The sequence below is a fragment of the Echeneis naucrates genome, chromosome 7 (assembly GCF_900963305.1).
Source record: "Echeneis naucrates chromosome 7, fEcheNa1.1, whole genome shotgun sequence".
In the NCBI taxonomy this organism is placed as follows: Eukaryota; Metazoa; Chordata; class Actinopteri; order Carangiformes; family Echeneidae; genus Echeneis; species Echeneis naucrates.
In genome coordinates this window covers 4227615-4247892 of record NC_042517.1, presented here as the reverse complement: position 1 = coordinate 4247892, position 20278 = coordinate 4227615, and the positions used below count along the sequence as shown (strand labels likewise).

The following is a 20278-nucleotide window of genomic DNA, read 5'->3' as shown; positions in this document are numbered from 1 at the left end:
CTGTCCTGATGCTTCTGTCTGCTTCTACCACCTACTCTGCTGGAGATAACATACAGACTGTAATGTCTCACACAAGTCCACGTCAAATGACCCCGACTTTCACTTCTGAATTATTTTACTTTTCATTCTTCACTCTTAAAATTGAACCGAAAAAAAAAAAAAAAAAAAAACTTGTACCCTCAACTACATCAAGTCGAGCTGTGAAGTTTATATATATATGTATATATATATGCAGAGCGTACTGTTTGTATTGATGCTGTGTGCTGACCTCTGTGAATAACTCCTTTAAAATGATCAACTGTTGTTAGTTAAAATCACTATAAGATCATGTTCATGTGTTGTGTGGCATTAAATGGATGATGTAATACGTCCAAAAAATGCGTCCATTTGACGTGGCGTCGCCTGCTCTTCCTTCATCTGCATTTAGCTGCTAGTGAAATTTGGAGTTCAGATGTTTGTTGCTGAAATGCCCCTTGGATTGTTGTCAGCCAACTTCAATCTGTGTTTTTATTTTAACATAAAGCAACTACCTTATTAAGATTCAGACTGATTACTTAACACTGAACATCAGTCATAACCAAGGAACAAAACAACTGTAGGTGGCAGAACCTCCCAATAAAGTAAATCTATCTCTTCCTTAGTTTTTCACTCTGGTTTTTCAGCCCTGTGTTGACTGAATTAATTTGGCAGACGAAGTTGAGAAATGGTTCAGTAATGTGTCCCATTGCAGCCAAACTTTCCCTTCTTTCACAGATGAGTGTAAAAAAGCCTTCTGGTGTCACACTTGGCACTTGATTTAGCGGAGGGGGCCGAAGATAAACTGTGTGATCGCACTGGTCTCAACTTCACACAACATGTGTGAGCTGACTCAAACAAGTACAACAATCTCAGTCAATCCTGATGTCACTCGGCGACTGCACTCCAGCCAGGATGGCATGTGTTGTTGACCGTGTGCGTGTGAATGTGTCATGCCTTCATATGATTCTTTCTCATGTGTGGTTTACATGGAGAAGAGTCGCCTTCCACTCACAAACAACAACATGACTGTGAGTGTTCAAAGAAGTTCCCCTTTTTAACTTCACAGTCCTCAAACACTTCCCAGTGCTGCTTATCTTCAATCTCATTATGTCAGAATGAAGGTTGTCACAGGCACATTTATTACTCCTCTCAGGTAAGATTATCTATCTTTTTATATGTGTGTGTGTGTGTGTGTGTGTATCTAACTAACTTTAACATATTACTGTCGGTAAATAATTTGTGCAAATAATTCCCTGAGGCTAAAAATGATATATTTTCTCTTCTTGTTTCTGCGCCGATTAAAAAAAAGTGTGTGTGAGTTTGTACTTTCATTATTGAGCTTTACAGAAATGCTTAGCTCAGAAGTCTGTTTTGATTCACTCTCACATGTAAAGCCTCATTTTCAGCAACTGTGCAGAGCAACTTACAGTCACCTGGAGGCCTGAAACCTTCACATCAATTCAACATATTTACATACCAGATGTCAGTTTAGCTTGGCGAAAAGACCTTTAAAGTTCAGTAATTAACATGTTATCTCTGATTGTTGTTTAATCAACACAGAAAGGTTGTATAATTTATCAGCCAGCCTCAGCAGCTCTCTGGAGTCATGCTGAGCCTGTAACGTTGCTGGTGAACCAGTAGAGAATTTAAAGGTGCCAGTGGGTACATTTTACCTTTTGACAGAGCCAGGCTAGCTGTTATTTAGCTTCTGCTAAATTAAACTAACCAGCTGCCGGTGGTTATTTAGTTAGTTAGTCATTTATTATGTGATGGTGGGAGGACTATCAATCTTCTCTGGCTCTCAGCATCAAAAGGAAAACTATCAGCAATTGTATTCCGAAATATTGTTAAAGTTGTATTTTATTGTATTTTATTTTATTTTATTTTATCTTATCCTCAGGAGCAGAGTCGGCTCTTCCAGACAAGCTTTAAAATCTTTCCTAGTTTATCTGTGGGATGTTTACTCTCTGCCCTCCCCTGTGGGACGAGACATCCTGACTCTGCTGTCTCTCTGTTTCACACTCGCCATCATCACCGGCGGCCTGCTTTATAACTGGGTGTCCAAGACGCTGAGATACGACCACGAGGCGTCTGTTCAGACCACCTGCATCTACACGGTGTCGATGTTTCTACTCTCTTTCCTGTCTCACCCTCTGCGCTGCGTGCTTACCATGATCCTGCCCACCGTCTGCACCACACAGGGACGCAAACTCCTCATCTCGGCCTCCGTCATGATTTTAGTGGTGAACGTGATCCCTAATATCTCTGTGAATGTGGGGGCTATAGCGCGCATCCTGAAGTGCACTGCTGAGGGTTTTACAAAGACTTTATTGAACTCATCTGAACCACTGAACAAGGTGAAGAAAGACCTTGTTGAGGAAACCATCAAAGTGAAGAGAGAGGATTTGGCCTTTGTCACTAATTTAAGAAACTTAGATCATTTCACACATGTGGATGTGTCAGCTGTCAAGCGCCGGTTTCATGAAATGATTGGGCAGATAGAGGTACACTTCTCATATGCCAGGATCCTGCTAAAAGACTGCAAACTGCTGGCAAACCGCATCCTTGCTGCTGTTTTTGTGGCGTTACTAATCTTTGAGTCTGCACGCTACTTGAAGTCTTATCTGACATCAATTCAGTTTGATATCAGCTCCACCTTTAGAGAAGTCCGGGAAAAAGCTACACCTGCCGTTAATATGAGACCAGCTAAAAGCAAATTCAAGCCCACAAGCTGTAAAGTCACAACTCAGGAATGTACGTCTTGCTTCCTGTCCCTGGTTGTGGTGACGTTATATTTCCTTGCAATAACAGCAATAGTAGCTTTGGATTATGTTGTGTATCATATAGTTGAGGTAATTGTGCCCTGGTTACTGGATTTTCCCCCGACGTCTGCTGGGATAAGTGTTAGTTACAAGGTACAACAGCACACAGATTTTTCATCACAGCTTCCGCACCCCTTTTAGGTTTTTACACATTTGCTCTTGTTTTGTTTTGTTTTTTTTTAGGTTAAATTCTTCTCCCCTGCATCCTGTATTATCCCACAATTCTGCGTCACACACGAGCTGACGAACTTCCAAAGGGATTACAAGTGGACCTTCATCCCTGAGCCATCGCTCTGCGATGTAGCAACCTCAGCTCCCGACCTGAGAGTCACACTCCTGCTGGGATGTCTCTGGCTGGTGAGCTACTCCCTGGTCTTCCTCGAGGTTTGCGCCAGGCGGCTGCGCAGAAAAATCTCTGCCTCCTTTTTCAGAGAGCAGGAGCAGAGAAGGGTGGCTTACACCATGAAGAAAATAAAAGAGGAACAAATTAAAAGGAAGACTATTTCTTTTGAGGTCGCCTGCGGGTGAAGCGGTCACTGTAATGCAATGCTTTTCTCATATCTCTGGACTTACTACACGGATGACATCAGTCACTGTGCCACTCTCTATTCGCATATTTTGGTCCCCAGGGGACAAAGACTAAATCCGCTGACTTTTTCTCAGGCGCCACCATGAGGTTAACCATTTGGATTTTTAGTGAATAGCCTCCACAGCTATTGAACAGATCACCATAAAATTTGGTTCAGATATTCAAGGCGCCGACACAATGAATCCTTGTGGCCTTCAAAGTCTTGTGGCTTGTCACGTAGCACCACCAGCAGGGAAAAGTTGTTACTTCTCAAAAGCTTCTTGGTAAATTGGCACAAAATGAGGACCAAATTTTCCTTTTGAGATAAAATTTCTCTCAACAAACATTAGATTGATTATTATTAAATTTGGTAGAAACATTAATTTGCACCAAAGGATGTAATAACTGTCATTGCTTGAATTTTATTTCAAATCATTCGGCCAAAATTTAAATATTCAGTTCGACATAACTTTGCAACTTATGACTTATGTGTTTAGTGCTAAGTAGAAAAGGTAAGAATGCAAATACGCCAAGCTAAGATTATGTAAGCATGCTAGGAATAGGATTTAGCTGAAAGCCTGCACCTGAACTCAGCCTCCTCAGAGCTGCTGGAATAGCTGTTGACTCACAGCTTTCTTGTGGTTTACTTCTCCATTCGTCATCTTTATTTTTTTTTTTCATCATCACATCATTTCTGTTTGAGCAAAACAAGAACTGATGAAAGAACTTCCTGTGTGACTATGTGAGGTGTCAACACCATCTGTGTGAGCCCCTCACACATGGACCTGATGCGGTTTTTATAGATGTAGCTGCACATCTGCATATACATTCATGTTGTTGTTTTGGGGGCTTTTTGCTTTTTTTTTTTTCTTTTTTTTTTTAAACACAGGAAATCAAACACAATTCTGTGTTTCTGTGTGTGCAGTAATCTCCTGGGTGATACTTTTTTTATTTCTTGAGTTTTCTTGTTACCCAACAGTCCCACTAGATGCCACTATGGTGCTTTGGACAAACAATGAATAAAAATAATGCAATAACTCCAGCCTGGAAATGTGCAGCAAATGATTTTGATATTGTATTAGCCTACAACTAAAACTTTAATAAATTAATCAAATCCATTTCATGCTCACACACCCAAAAAAACAAAACTATTCACTGGCCTATTTTATTACGGTTTTATAAAAAAAGAATCACTTCCTCCCTCTGAAAAACTCCTTTGCATATCAGCTTTCTGCTGATATTTCTGCTTAAAATTCCCATGAGGCTTCCAGAGTTTATTTTCAGACCTAACCCCAGAATAATAATAGAATACTGCTTTATCATCTATTTTTACTTTTGACTTCTTAGCCACTTCATGATTGTCTCAAAATTCAGCAGCAGCCTGTTTTAAGATGATGGTCCAGAACTTATGAATAATTCATATATTTTTTGTTATTATGAGTCCTCACATGAGGGTTGCTCACTGTCAGTGTGAGGCAGCAGCCAGCGGAAAGGAACCAAAAGATGGATTACTGCTGAAATGTAAACAAAAGTTAACCCCTAACACCCCAGATTTCTCCTTTAATCTTATTTTACATGTAATTACTTAAATTATGGATTTGAACATATTTTTGATGCACAGCATGAGCTTCTATTAATCAGAAAATTAGTTGGCTGTTTGATACAATATAGACAACATTTCTCAGCATGCAGCAATTTAGCCAGTAATTACCTGGACGGTTCTGCAGCTTTTTTTTCTTTCAGTGAAGCTGTTATCTGTTCATTAGTGACAGACTGCCTGACCGACTTCTATTCACTTATTAGCATTCATGCCGACAGCCTTGTCCACAGATGAAGGGTCAAAGAGAGATCCTAGCTTTGAATGGTTTGTTCACTCTTCTCAGGTTTGAAAAACAGAATATGATTTTTTCAGAAAAATGGGTTTTAAACTTCCCTGATGGCTGCAGCTCTGGAGAGCGCTGGGCTATAAGAGAGAAAGCATCTAGCACACAAACAGCTGGGAGCTCTGAAAGCTTCTCTAAATGTCACAGGAATAGGAATAATCTTGGTTTTCAGATGGTATGTTCCCTCATATGCTTGCCCCTAAGAAAATTAATTCTGATGATTTTTCTCTACTGAATAAGCATCAGCCCAGAGAATCCAAAGTTGTCAATTAGTCCTTTCACACACGATATGAAACCAAAGTGTTAAAAAAAAACCAACAACAAATAAACTAACAAGTGTGGACTAAATTATGTCTGCTAGTGGAGAAAAACAACAACTTATAATTAGGACCATTTCAGTTCAGCAGTCAGTCACATCAGTGGATGATGTGTTGAATTGCAGGCTACCTCCTCCATTCTTTTCAATAATTACAGGGTTTATGGTCACATCCATGGACACAGCAGCTGACATGACATCCTGAGCATGGATGGGGAGGTGGAATTGATTTTCAAGTTGGTGGCTGAACAAAGCAGTGTGTTGCAGTGTGGATGAAATGGTCTATGTGATGTGGGAGGGAGGGATGCAGTGGGAAAATAAAGAGGCAGAGAGAGGGAGAGAGGGGGGGGGGACATATGTGGACAACGAGAGCGGCTCCAGAGGAGGACTAAGCAGTCATCTGTGTTTCTTGGTTGATTGCACCTGAGTGCTGCGACCATGTCAGAGTGAGCTCTGCCTCTTTGCCTCTTGCAAAAGGATGGTAAGCTGTCTATTTTTCTCTCAAAAAAAATTCTTTGTTGGCCCAGGATTTTATTTTTCTGTCAAATCAATTCAATTGTGAATATATCTGCTTTATTTCAGAAAAGGGGAAGAAAGTAGTTTTTGCTTTCAGGAGGATAATCTGATCTGATTGGGAGAGCAGGTGAGGATCTTCGTTATTTTATTTCTATTGCAAAAAGCTGATATTTAAAATTGATTGCTCCAATGTGTTTATTAAGGTGTTCTCAAATATATGCTGAGGGCAATATCTCTATTCCTATCAAATTCCACTATAAGGAAGTATATTTAAATGTAATCTCTATTACCACTTTTATTTGCTTCACAACAAAAATACTCATAAAAACAGTTGAATGTTTCTATAACAGAGGTTTCTGCTTCAAATATAATAAAAACCTTTTATGGCCACATGGGGACAGTATAAACATGAAGTTAGCAAACTAATTTAAAGATTCGGCAACTAAAGAAAAAGGTTATCACCAATCTTAAGTAATGTTTATAGACAAATGATTAATAAAAGTTCAGTATTTACTCTATTTGTGTTCTTGTTTTTGATTCTACTGGCTCCAGGGAGAAATTAATATGTAGTTCTTTTGCATTTAATTACTCAATTTTGACCACCTGATGCTTTCACTGTTTGGTGCAACATTAGGCTATTAGCACTATTTGCTGATAACTGCTGCTTGTTATGGCCAAAAATTACACAGCAGCTAAAATGCACAGTCAGGTGATTTTTTTTTCTTTTAAAATTGTAATTTGATTGGTTCTTCTACATTTACATTACTTGCTTTAAAGGTTACATAGGTAACACCATGTCCAATATTTATGCTTTGCCTTTACAATAACTCAGCACTGATATGGGATGTCCAAAGAAAGTATTAATGTGGCTGGGTTACATTTTTGATTTTCAGCCACACCCTAGTCATTTTCACATCATCAATAACTCTTCTGTCTTTGTTTGTCTGACTTCAGGATCTTGAAGATCAACAGAATTTTGGCGGCAGGAAAAGATCACAATGGAAAACAACACGACCATCTTCCAAGATGTCACCCAGGTTTTAAATCTGACTGGGATGCCTCTGAAGCCTCTCGAAGAGCAGGTCATAACGATATTTTTGACAATGCTCATCTGTGGAGTTGGGATTGCTGGGAATGTTATGGTGGTGCTGGTCGTACTGCGCACTAAACATATGGTGACCCCTACCAACTGTTACCTTGTGAGTCTGGCTGTCGCAGACCTCATCGTGCTCTTAGCTGCAGGGCTGCCTAATATCTCCGATGTTGTGGCTTTCTGGATATATGGCTACACGGGATGCTTGTGTATTACTTACCTTCAGTACTTGGGCATCAACGTGTCGTCCTGCTCCATCACGGCGTTCACCATTGAGAGATACATCGCCATTTGTCACTCCATAAAGGCGCAGTTCATATGTACTGTTTCCCGGGCAAAGAGGATCATAGCAGGAGTCTGGGTCTTCACCTCACTCTACTGCATTATGTGGTTCTTCCTGGTGGATATACATGAAACCGCCTACGCCAACGGAGTGGTGGTCACTTGCGGCTACCGTGTCTCCAGGAGCCTCTACATGCCGATATATTTTCTGGACTTCACTCTCTTTTATGTGATCCCCCTCATCGTGGCCACTGTGCTTTATGGACTCATTGCGAAGATTTTGTTCATGAGCCCCCTGCCGACGGATCTCAGTGACAGAGCTGGAGGAGGGTCAGTTCACCAGGGTCACTCCAACAGTACCAAGGCCAACAAGGGTGCAGTCTCTGCAAGGAAACAGGTGAGCATCTGAGGATGTTTGACTGACACACAGTTCAGAGCAATAAGTATAAACATTGCGTGAGTATTGAGAAATCATGAATAATATCTATCTTCTTCTGAGCTCAGGTAAAGGTGCACCATATCCTGATCATTTTATCAGATTCAGGATTTTTGAAATGCTAACAGAACAATAGCAGCAATAGCAGCCAGCTGGTTCAAACAGAAATATCTTGGCAATTAGTAGGTTCATCATTCAACATCTGGGGACAGTCGTAGTCGCCAGATAATTTATCTTAGTGGCATTAACTCTACAGGTTGAAATTTGTGGGTTTAAGTTCATCTAACACGATCAGATCAAAAGATTAATTTGACCAAAACAGTCAGCTGTACTTTGTGTTGATTAGCAAATGTCAGTACGTCAAAATGCTAAACTGAGATGACAAAAACACAGTAAAACTGCACTAAAACTAAAAACCAGCATATTAAACTGTCTGACACAAGTGTTTGTCGAACAGTCAAATAAGTGTTGGAATCACCAAGTATGAGTCCATTTTCTATCATTTTCTATGGACCAATTAAATTACCACTTGTGGTTGACTCTAAAAACGAGTTAATCCTTAATGACTCCCAAATTTACAGCAGAAATAAATATGCCTAGGACAGTTTTACACCGAATAATCAATATCTCCTTTCAGGACAACTGTGCGGGTGATCACTTTTTTTAATAAAATTTAGAAGTTTAAATTTCATTAAAGTTAGACATAATTGAGTTGCAACACCAGCCCTGAAAGACTTCAAGGGGGACTTCACAGGGACTATGTCAAGTCTTCAGTAAACCTCGGATTTCCAAAGTGGTCAGACAACCTGTTGAAAGTCATGCAATTCAGTCTCTCAACCTCTGTTCCTGTGCTCCGCAGATCACGAAGATGCTGGCTGTGGTGGTCGTCCTCTTTGCCTTGCTCTGGATGCCCTACCGAACGCTGGTGGTGGTCAACTCCCTGGTCAACCCACCTTACCACAACACCTGGTTCCTGCTCTTCTGTCGGATGTGCATCTACACAAACAGCGCCATCAACCCGATCATTTACAATCTCATGTCTCAGAAGTTTCGCGTCGCGTTCAAAAAGCTCTGCAAGTGCAAGCGGAGAGACAAGGAGAAGACGGCCGAATACAACATGCCCATGTATTACGGCATGATCAAGGATTTATCCCATGAGAGCAACGAGCTGGTTACAGAGCAGGAGGAGGTGAAGAGGTGCAACGTAACAGACGATGAAACGAGCACTTTCAGCATCTCCTAATAAAGGCTTTGATGATTGAGTTGGGTTCATTAAGACAAACGTTGTATGTGATACACTATTTGTGAATATCTTTCTATTTTGATGTTGAAATTATTATTGTATTATTATAGTTATTTCCCCTTGTTACACGAAGTTTGTGGGTAATCTCTGTGTTTCCTGTGACACAGGTTTCTGTTGTTGTAGTTGTGGTACTTTTACATCAGTATTGTAATTCTGAAATATGCTGCTCCCTGTTTTAAGGAAAATATGGACATTTAATAAGCGTCTTATTAATGTAGTGGGTGTATAGTTGATATTTTCCTTTGAAACAACAGTCAGACTCAATCTTAACTAGTTTTGTCAAGAGCAAATATGAAGTCTGTGCAACAAGGATGGAAGGAGGAGGTGTCTTACTTCTGTTACTATTTACACCATTATTATTGTTATATATTATGAAATTCGTGACATTATACATTTTTGAGAATAATTCAGCTTGTTTATTGTTGTGATCAGCTTGCTATGCTTGAAAATACAGGCCTTCAATAGCTAGTCATTTCAGATGTACACCATATACCAGCTACTTCATTGGATTTACTTTTAAATTAGAAAAAAAAACCTAAAGTAACATAACAACCTGTTCACTGAAATAACTCCATAGTTTTTGCAATTTGTGGAGAAGAGTTTTTATATTTGGGTTGTATATATCAAACTGTTAGATGGGAATTAATGACCAGGAAGTTCTGATAGGAAACAAATCAATTCCAATTCATAAAATTAACTGAGAAATTGAAGAAACGTAACGTTGTCATTTTAGCCTGCTTGCATATGCAAAAAATCTGACAGCAAGTACATAAATCAAAAAAAGAATGTATTGAGACGCTAAATGTTGTCACCAGGTTTGACGTCTTTCTTATCTTAGTGCTTTTGTCTTGTGGTGGCCGTGCAGTGACTCTACGTCGCTCAATACATTCTGCTCTCTTTTTGTCATAGAGTGACTTGGCATTGAGTATCTACAGCACCAGTGTAAGAAACGAGTGTAAATCCTATAAATCCATTTCATGTTTGTGCCAGAAGTGGATCCTAGGTCAATATATTTTGTAGCCAGGCTATAAGATTTCTGTGGACTGTAGGGTTAACAAACCTCTTTACAGCCATAAACATGTACAGATTCTCTTTATTTATGAGTATTGTGTGTCAAATTAAAGTAAATCTTCATCCCGTATTTCTTATTGAACAGTGACTTTTGGCATGCATAATTCCGGGGAGTAAGGAAAGGAAAATGATATCCCTTTTGTTTTTCAGTCATCAATTCATTTATTTTCAACCGCTTATCTGTTTCCAGGTCACGGGCCAATCCCAGCTCGTGACCTGGGCGAAGGCGGGGTCACCCTGGACCCTTTCATGGTGCCCTTTTATTTTGATTTGCATTAATTAGTGTGCATTGCTTTGGATTGAACAAATCAGACCAAACCTGGTTTTGCTTTTTACAGTTCCCTGGTGGTCTGTACTATTTCAGAAATTTCTTTTTGAAAAATTTACAAAGAACATTTAGTCAAAAAGCTTTCAATCATCATGTTAACGGCTGCAGAGTGAAGGTAATGTCAACAATCAACTCTGACAGTGTTTTATAATGTACGGCCCATATTCTCAGTCAAACTGAAGGCAGAATTGAAGCAGAACTGAAAACTTACAAAGCAGTGAAGTCCCTTTGCACATATTTGCACATCAGGCTGTATAGTGCTGATAATTTCCATATGAGTGGTTTTCATTATGAAAGACATGTCACATGAGTCTGATGGCAAGAAACAATGAAAAATACAAACTCAAAGCTAAACCTGCAGTTAAAATGCTTCTAATGGCTGTCTTGCACCCACAATCTAATTTTAATCTGTAATAAGTAACGGAATAATGAGACATCATTTTTGTTTACAGTCCATTATCAATATTGGAGATTTAAGGCTTAGGGACTTTGGCTTGGAGTTCATTCAGACAAACACAAAAGGTCCTTTTATACAGAACAACTTTTACAAATATTGGTCAGTTTGGCCATTTGTTGTTGTTTTTTTTTTTTGTTACCTAATAGTATTTTCAGCTCAATGATGGCAGGTGTAAATTGGAGTTTACAGACATTGAGCAGAACACTGATGTCTGAAAGAAAATGTACTTTTTATCAAGTTTTTTTTTTGTGTGTGTGCATGTTATATAACAAGTGATAGTCAGTAATTGTTCTTCATTTGTTCATCCCCAGCAACTGCACTGAAAAGCTTTGTCAATCGATACAGTTGAAGCAGTCTGTGGTTTAATAGCTGGTGAAATCTGTGTTTCTCAGTATTCTCAAATTCTGTCCATTCACTTCCAATAGTTAGGCATTTTGGAAAATTCTTTACTTTTTTGATGAGAATTTGATGAGCCCTACATTGATCAAATTACATCCATCCATCCATCCATCTTCTGCTGGAGCAAATCCCAGCCAACGTTCCGGGCAAGAGGCGGGGTACACCCTGGACAGGTCGCCGGTCCATCACAGGGCCAACACACAAAGACAAACAGAGACGAACAACCTCTTGCTTCAGACCGACAGACAAATTAGAGTCACCAGTTAACCTAGACATGCATGTCTTTGGACGGTGGGAGGAAACCCAAGCAGACACAGGGAGAAGGTGCAAACTCTGCACAGAAAGGACCCAGCAACCTTCTTGTTGTGGGGCGACAGTGCTAACCACTGTGCTGCCATGCTGCCCCTGATCAAATTGAACTGTAAAAAAATGTATAAATAAATAATTGTAGTGAATGTAGCTAAGTACATTTGATCAAGTAATGTACAAGTCAACTTCTGCAGTACTTATTTTGCTACATCTTAAAAGAAATACAGAAACGGTACATTTTATTATACTGCCTATAAGGATGCACAGTTAAAACACTCTTCCACAGATTACTAATAATCCAATCATAAAAAACAATACACCATTTAAATACTCTTAATATTTTAGGTATATACTGCTGAAAATAAATTTGTACTTGTATTAAAATAATTCCCCCACTTAAAAACTGATCAACTAGAGAAGCAAGGTGTGTGCCAAAAAAATCAATTCATCAAGAATCGCGATTCTCATTTACTACAATTCAGAATCGATTTAAAGAGTCCCAAAATTTATTTTAAAAAATACAACAAATCCGCAGGCTGTCTACCTCTATTTTGTACGCGGGACGTCCGGAGGTTACCATGCAGCCGGCTCTGCCAAAACAAGGAGGAAACTACAACGAAAAAGGAGATTCAACCGGCCCCGTCCTCATTGACGGCAAAGATTTGTACACATTTTGGTTTTTAATGTCTGAGAAGACAGAGCTTGACACTTATTTTATAGCTAGCAACTTAGAATAGCAGTTGTGGTCCACACACACTGGAAAATGCACTTTCCTTGGAATTTAAAAGGCAGCATGTTTAACTGCACTATTTTTATACTTTTATTTTTGTTACTTTAGCAATATGTTATATTGCTTTTATGCAACATTTGCTACAATTCCATGTAAGCATGGATAAATGTTTCAAACTTAATAAATGTGAAAAAGACATTTTAATTTCTCCATTTGTCATTCTGTCTTGCAAAACAGACTGGAGTAGATCATGAGGATCCTTTGGATCCTTTGAAGTAGAAAGCTTTATGAATCGATTTTGAATCCAATCTCAGCCCCAAAAATCAGAATCCATTCAAATTGTGAGATAGTCAACAATTCCCACCCCCAAGAGAAACAATGCAGCAGCTTTTTGTATGTGGTATTACTGTTAGATGTTTTCTTTGGCTCTAATGTGGCATAATCAAACGAAAAATAACCAATAAAAAGATTTGAGACATCTGGATATCTGGGAAATTAATTTGATGCTGTTCAATGTGTACCACATCTCAAAAGCCCTTATGCCAAACAGAGCTTTGTTTAAAGATCATGAATAAACCATAGGATGAGTAATAGTTAGAGATTTCTGGCAGCTAGTGCAACATATTTTAGTGCCTTTTGATGACAGACAAAATGAAGAGCTGTTGGTCTGTGAGAATGAATAATTTATCCATCTGTCAAGAGTTCTTGTCTCTTCAGTATCAAATATAAATGTATAATCAAAGGGTGCTTTGTTCCGTTTAGAAAAGCCTGTAATACTCCACTGAAGAGAAAATTAATTATTTCTTGCCCATTAAGCCTCCTGTGTTTGAACAGTTTGAACATTTTGAACTTCTCTGACACCAAATAATGCAGAGAGGAAAATTCACGAAGCCACAGAAGAAAGGTTTCATAACATGTGGCCAGTTTAATTTTTTATTCCAGTATTCACAAAGCAAAGGCGCTAATCTGCTGAATTTGCCTTACAGTGTAAGGTATACAGTATTATATAATATTATATTAATTAATCTGGAGTGAGTTTGATTTCGGAACAATTGGAAGATTTTAATCAGTGAACAAAACCATAGTTGACTAAAATTGTGAAAATGAAAAAGGAAAGATTTTGGTTCAGGTTAAAATTAGAGCATTGTTGAGGTTAGACTGTACGTGTTACCAAGTCTTACAATGATTCTTACAAATAAATATGGTTCATTAGATTGGTTTGGAGGAGAAACTATAGCTCTAAGGATGATAATGTTGTTATGTCAGGTTAGAGTTTTATTTGTTCAATATTTTAGTTTATAACAAAATACCTACAAATTGTATAGCACTGCTGTATTTTCTTTTAGCAGGTTAATTTCTGGTCAGATGCAAAACCCAAACAAAGGGTTATAATACTGAAAGACAATGTGATGGCTCTGCAGAGGTTTCATGTTCGCAATCATATTGTCTTTAGTTGTGGCCATCACAAGGTGTGTTAAGATTTTCAGCCCTCGCTGAAGTGGCTTCTTCAGTTTGATTAGAGTGCAGCCATAACAACATAAATATGAGAAGACTCATTGTGTGTAATTTGGCAGCAATGTATACATTCATGAATTTTAGTTGCCACTGTGGAATCTCAACTGATGGCATATTTCATTGCAGCACAAGTCTACTAGGTTCAACATTTCTCATGGAGGACGCTGCGGACTATTAGGTTCTTCATTAATCCAGTGCAACTGTAACACTGAAGGAACTGTGTTGGACTCATACAACCAGGACTGAATTGAAAAAACCTGTACATGCATATGTTGCAGAAAAAGCCAAGCAGGATATTTGGATCTTCATGGTGAATAAAGCCAAGTTTGGCAGGTGCTGCATGTTTGAACTCCTCTCAAACCAACACCTGAGCCATCTGCACAGTGCAAATGTATGTCAGTTCCCAATTTTATGTGAATATATCAGCAAAGCAGCTTCTGTAAAATTGGAATTATGTAAACATTACTGTGGATCATGGCAGAAATATGAGACCTGTATGACTTGATTGTTAGATTTAATTAGAGACTGAGAAAATTTGTAAATATTTTGCTCATGTAAAAACAAATTTAGACAAAAAAAACAATGATGAGACAAATACTTTTGAATAAGATTCATTATTGCATTGATTGCAACTACAGATTTTGAACTTTGAAGTGGAATTTCTGAGAATGATGTTTAATATTATTGTAACCAAAACTTCACAGACTAACAGTAATAAATGCACTGCATCAATTCCTACAGGAGTAAGAACAGTTCTTACAGGTCCAGCTCCCACATGTGATTTCTCTTATCTTCCTCGAAAACACCACCTTTCTGTACCGTGCCGGCGAGCTGAAGCTCCAGCTCTGCTTGGCTGGAACATCCCTTACTTTTCTCATTTTTCTTAGACCTGTTAGATCAGAGGTTGAATCAGTCAGAATAATTGATAAACAGTTGGCCTGGGTGTGATTTAGATTGGGAACATGACATGTATGCCAAACATCCACTCTGCTTTTCGTGATAATGTGAAATACAAAAAGACCACCAAGACAGTTGGAGATAGGACCAAATCCCTGAAGTGCAGCGGTGGCAGCATATACATGTGGCGTGGCACATTCAGTAGCAGCAGAATGAGTCACGATTCTACCTGACTGAATGTGTCACATGTTGCCTCTGTGACTCTCATTCGCACACTGAATGCTCTTCATTGACTGACTCTGAGGCAGGCAGGCGTTCATTTCTGTATTTACACTCTTCTTTAAACGATCCACAGAATGAACTGACATTCAGACAGTTGGTGCATTATTGTAACAGCAGACTGTTTACTTGTGAAGAGACTAATTAATCACCATAGCAACACCACAGAAATTGCCTTTGCCACATAGCAGACTCTCTTCCCAATCACCTTGAAAGAACTGACTCCAAACCTTTGCATACATTATAGAAAGCAAGGGAATATGTGATGTGAGAGCTGCTGTGCTGTTTCGCTGATATTAGGCAGATAGTTTGTCAGTTAGTCTGTTATCAGTTAGCAGGACATCAGCCATGTAGCCACCAGAGACTTTCACGAAAGCACTCATCGGCATAGTGTGATGACAAATCACAAATTATATATATATATATATATATATATATATATATATATATACATAAACAAAAGGGCTTTTATCACCACAGTTGAAATAAGTGTGTCATTGTTCACTTGGGCCTGAAATATTTCCTCTCAGCTGTTTTAGTCAAGTTTCAAAATTGGACGCGTGTACAGTTATCTGTTACAGTGACCTAAAACATTTCCGCAGCAGAATGGGGACGAACATGGAGGTAGAAGGACAGCTTCTTGTTTATACATGGAGTGACAGAACTTTGAAAAATTAATCTGGCTAACTGATGAACACAGACAAAACTTAAACACTGTGAAACACAACTAACCAGCGCATTTAAGGTACAATTATTTCCTACCAAAAGTACAAATGGACTTGTGGTCTAGCGCAAATTGATCTCCTTAAAAGCGATTTTATTGAGACTGTAGTCAACTTGCTATGAAGTTCCTGAGACAGCAGTGAATGGCTGACTATTGGACGATGTAAGAGCCATATAATTCATACACTTTAATATTTTGTGTAACTTCTTTCCTTTCTCTAATGTTCACTGCATTTATGGTTGATTCATAAACCACCTTATCTATTATTTTATTAAAAACAGAAAAGGATGTTGCACTGTCAGTACTTTTGACAATGTGCCTCATACTGTGAGTTTATTCCATTTATTGTAATAGAAAATCCCTCATTTATTACGCTGTATTTATTGATGGGAAGCATCATAAAACCCTCCCCCACTCCTCAATCCTGAAAGGAGTCTCGACATCTCAGCACCCCCAATTCACAGCCATGCTATAAAATGCGGCAAAACAATATATCACATGTATTTTTTGATTTACTGTGCTGGCCCTTTCATATACAGTCATTCAGAATAAGGAGGTTATTAGCATCAGAGGCCTCATTGATTGTGGCAGTCAAGAGATGTTGCCATGAGACGGCTCAAGCTTTTATCCTTTCTTCTAGATTAAATAGATAAGATATATGGAGCAGCATACGTACATGCAGGGGTTCACTGAGTTCACTTATTGTGTAGCCCTGTGTATATACATATATAAGGGCTTAGCAGAGAGCTACTCTGTAAAAAATGGAAAAAATAAATAAATAAAAATAAATAAAATATTTTTTAAATCTGTACAAAAACAAAGTGCATGTAGTTGTTTTGTGGTTTGTAAATTCTGAAGCAAACTGTCCGAAACCAAGACATAATTCACCATATAAATCCTATTAACAAATTAGCCAATTAACATATAAACAATATAGTTGTGACCACTGAATAGAGCCAGGCCGTTGCACAGTGTTTATGCTGAGCTAAAATTAATCAGACTGAATATTGTACTTCCACAACATCAACTGTTCATGAAGACAGATTTGTTTTCATTTGAATTCCTCATCTATATCATGATTTTAGGTAGTTAAATGAACGGTTACAAAGGAAAAACACATCTGAACAAATTACCAGTGAAAGTGATGAGGTAATAATACAGAGCCCTGATGCTAAGGATTATGTATTATGTATTTGCGCTACCACCTGCTCTGTTTGGAAGCAAACATAAACAACAATCTAAACTGAGCTCAGTAGCTAATCATGTCAGGACATCTGTATTCATGTGGCATTAAAACATATGTCGCATTAAAGCCCATGTTAATCAATGCATCGGTGAACAAGCAAACTCTACTTTTTACAACGACAGCAAACATTTTGACATTGATCTGTGGGTATCACAGCATACTTTGAACTTCTCTGAGGCCTTTCTGCATGTTTACTTTGAGGTCAATAATATTGTCTCAGATTTTACATTCACAACCATTTAAAATAAAGAGCCTGTAGAAAAAAACTGAGATATAAATGAACCTTTCTGAAAAGCTATAAATTAAATTCAATCACTTATGGAGACGGTCGGGAAAATTGACTGTATGTTCTTTATGTGTTATATCTCTATATAACATACAGAACAGACAGAACGCAGAACATATAACACGTCATAGCTCTAACTATTCGTGGGTTTCCTCCGGGTACTCCAGTTTCTCCCACCGTGCAAAATCATCATGTTTGGGTTAACTGCTGACTCAAAATTGTCTGTCCAGGGTGACCCCTGCCCTCGCCCAGTGTAAGCTGGGATTGGCTCCAGCACCCTGTGACCCCAAAAAAGATAAGCGGTTCAAGATGTATGAATGAATGAATGAAAGATGTGTTCCTACAGGGTTAATTTAATGATCATCTCTGGTGAATACTGCATTCAGAGTAAACACAAGAAACATGTGCTACAAAAAAAAAAAGGACCAGACTCAGTGACTAACTCCCAAACAACAAACTTCCCCATGCCCTATGTGCCCTAAAGATAATATCTGAATAACTGGCCCAGTGAGCAGTGATAGCTAACATGTCTTTGGGGTCATCAGGTGGGAACCTCCTTTCACCGGTGTTTCGTCTACTTCGTCCCACTCCCCTCCTGTATTAGAAGTATGAACCATATACTTTGTGAATACTGATTTCCATGACATTTGGATTTCTTTCTTTTTCCAGGAACCTCTGGGGGAAAAATAAAAACATGTATATAGAGGTCATGTGCCAAATAGGAAGTGTTGCTTCTGGCCAGGACCCTGCCCTGTTGCTGATTAATCCAAAACCTTATTTAGCATTTGTAACAGGAAAATATTCACATTAAAATGGCACTGTTGTCGCTAAGTACTCCAAGGTAAAAGCCAGAGATTTCTGGCGAGCCATCCAAATCATCATAAAATTCATTTGGTCAAGCTAACCTCCATTTAATGGGTCTTCAAACCATTCAGGGGGAAAACACATTTCACGTACTGACATTAAATGGTCAATCCTGATCAATACTCTCTGCTCTGCAATCAAAACTGCCATAAAGAGTCACACACAGAGAGGCCTCGTGGATCTATTACTCTGATCTTTGATATTTCTGAGAGTGTTTTATATTCATGTCTAATATATCTGTGAGGGGAGGATTTTCCTCCATCACACTGATGAATACTCATTATTTTGTGTATTTCGGGAATTGAGCGGGAACAAAATCAATAACCTTTATCACCGTATTGGAGATGTTTATGTCAGAGAGCTTGTTGGTGAATAATTCAGTTAAACTGAATATCTTTACCTCCTTCTTCGCTGACTGTTGCAGATTAGGATTGATAATCCACCTCTTCTCCAGCCATGGCAGGTGATCCACCCGTAATAATCCACCTGGTTTTATTTATTCCACCATAGTCTCCTGTCATCCGCGGTGGAGCAAAATTAAATGAATAAATAAATAAAAATAAATACAATTTTCTTGCTTGGTTCTTTTGGGCTCCTTCGTTCCTTCTTCCACTCTCATTCTTAGCTCCGCAGTGTTAGCCAGGCTAACTCCCGTTTCTTCACGACCATCACCTTGAACACAGTCTTTGATAAATTCACCCTCGGTAAAAAAAAAAAAATGGATTGCAGTATTTATCAGCTAGTGTCGCCACCTCGTAGTTTGCCTTTGAGGTAATTTTAATCGCGAAAAGAAAGCCGATGAGACTTTGAAACAGCTTCCGGTTTTTCGCTCCCGGTTAGCTGTTAGCTTGTGGTATCCGTTAGCATGTTTCCTTCAGGTGGTCCTCTCGACATTGAACTCCTCACAAACAGCCACGGTCTCTTCGTAAATCAGGCAAAGACAGTTGTTTCGTATTTCTTTTAAAAAACACTTTCCATCGGTCCTACCCCGGAAGTGGCAGTCCTCTGTCGACTTTTTTTTTTTTTTAAGTCGCCATTTTGGAAATCGGCAGGTAAGGGTCACGGTGAGGGTCAAACATCCAGACGGCAGCCTTGTCGCCATTTTTTTTCTGCTGGTGGGAAAAAATGTCAATATTTTATGACAGATGAAAAGTTAAGGAGTCACTCAATACATGGTAGTTCAGATAACATGAAAATGCATCATCAGTCTCAAACATCACCCTCACGGCAATAGAAGAAAAGTTAGAGGGTCACCAAAGTTTAAGATTTGTCGTCTGCACGGCTTTAATATCATGGAAAATTTGTGAAAGCAGTTGAAATGTCTCACTATGAAACATTTTGGTCAATCTAACTGACCAAATTGCACCCATACACACAAGTAAGCCAGAATTTCTCACAAAGCGCTTATGTTGGTTTTCCCGTGGGATCTTGGCTTTTTTAAAAAGTCTGTCCTCCTTTGATGTGTTGCAACATACAGTAGAAAGACTGATGAGAGGACTAGAGCCTGCTGATGTCTTTATATCACTTCTCACAAGAAGAACTTAATTCTTCCAGACAGATCCATCTCACTGTCTATCTCAACCTTATTCCACCTCAGTGTCCCTGAAGTTATATGAAGATATTGTCTGTCAATTCTAATCTGCTCTTCGACCCCCTCGAAATTTACTGTTGTGTTCATACCATAATTCAGCCCTTCTCTGTATCTGAGGTCTTGTTTGTGTGCTGTTGAACTTCAGACTGTGTCAGGGGACCAAGACTTATTTCAGTCCTGTGGCTGAGACCCTTCAACTTAATTTTCTGAAATGTTATTACAGACTAATCCAAACATGCCTCCAAGCATGGCAATCCCTTAAGTGTTTAAGTTAGGTTAATTATATTTTGAAGGAAAACAAACTTTCTCTAATAAATGAAAAGAGTGTTCATGAGCATCAAAGCT

At 38.7% G+C, this 20278-nt stretch overlaps 2 protein-coding genes across 2 annotated transcripts; both read left to right on the top strand.

Moving 5' to 3' along the window:
• Window positions 1-1133: 1133 nt before the first annotated feature.
• Window positions 1134-3511, top strand: ocstamp (osteoclast stimulatory transmembrane protein). The gene is made up of 3 exons (XM_029507465.1): window positions 1134-1171; window positions 1919-2933; window positions 3024-3511. Exons 1-3 carry the CDS (start codon window positions 1134-1136, stop codon window positions 3366-3368), a joined length of 1398 nt encoding a protein of 465 aa, XP_029363325.1. The 3' UTR covers window positions 3369-3511.
• Window positions 3512-7121: 3610 nt separating this feature from the next.
• LOC115046835 (thyrotropin-releasing hormone receptor) lies at window positions 7122-9177 on the top strand. Its single transcript, XM_029507464.1, has 2 exons — window positions 7122-7895; window positions 8794-9177. The coding sequence occupies exons 1-2, from the start codon at window positions 7122-7124 to the stop codon at window positions 9175-9177; spliced, it is 1158 nt and encodes a 385-aa protein (XP_029363324.1).
• Window positions 9178-20278: the final 11101 nt, after the last annotated feature.

What these genes read in the sequence shown, in the direction of transcription:
- ocstamp (XM_029507465.1), top strand. Translation starts at nt 1,134, where the DNA reads ATGAAGGTTGTCACAGGCACATTTATTACTCCTCTCAG. An exon ending in ACATTTATTACTCCTCTCAG is followed by an intron (nt 1,172 to 1,918) that starts GTAAGATTATCT and finishes TCTTATCCTCAG; the next exon opens with GAGCAGAGTCGGCTCTTCCA. An exon ending in GGATAAGTGTTAGTTACAAG is followed by an intron (nt 2,934 to 3,023) that starts GTACAACAGCAC and finishes GTTTTTTTTTAG; the next exon opens with GTTAAATTCTTCTCCCCTGC.
- LOC115046835 (XM_029507464.1), top strand. Translation starts at nt 7,122, where the DNA reads ATGGAAAACAACACGACCATCTTCCAAGATGTCACCCAGGTTTTAAAT. An exon ending in CAGTCTCTGCAAGGAAACAG is followed by an intron (nt 7,896 to 8,793) that starts GTGAGCATCTGA and finishes TGTGCTCCGCAG; the next exon opens with ATCACGAAGATGCTGGCTGT.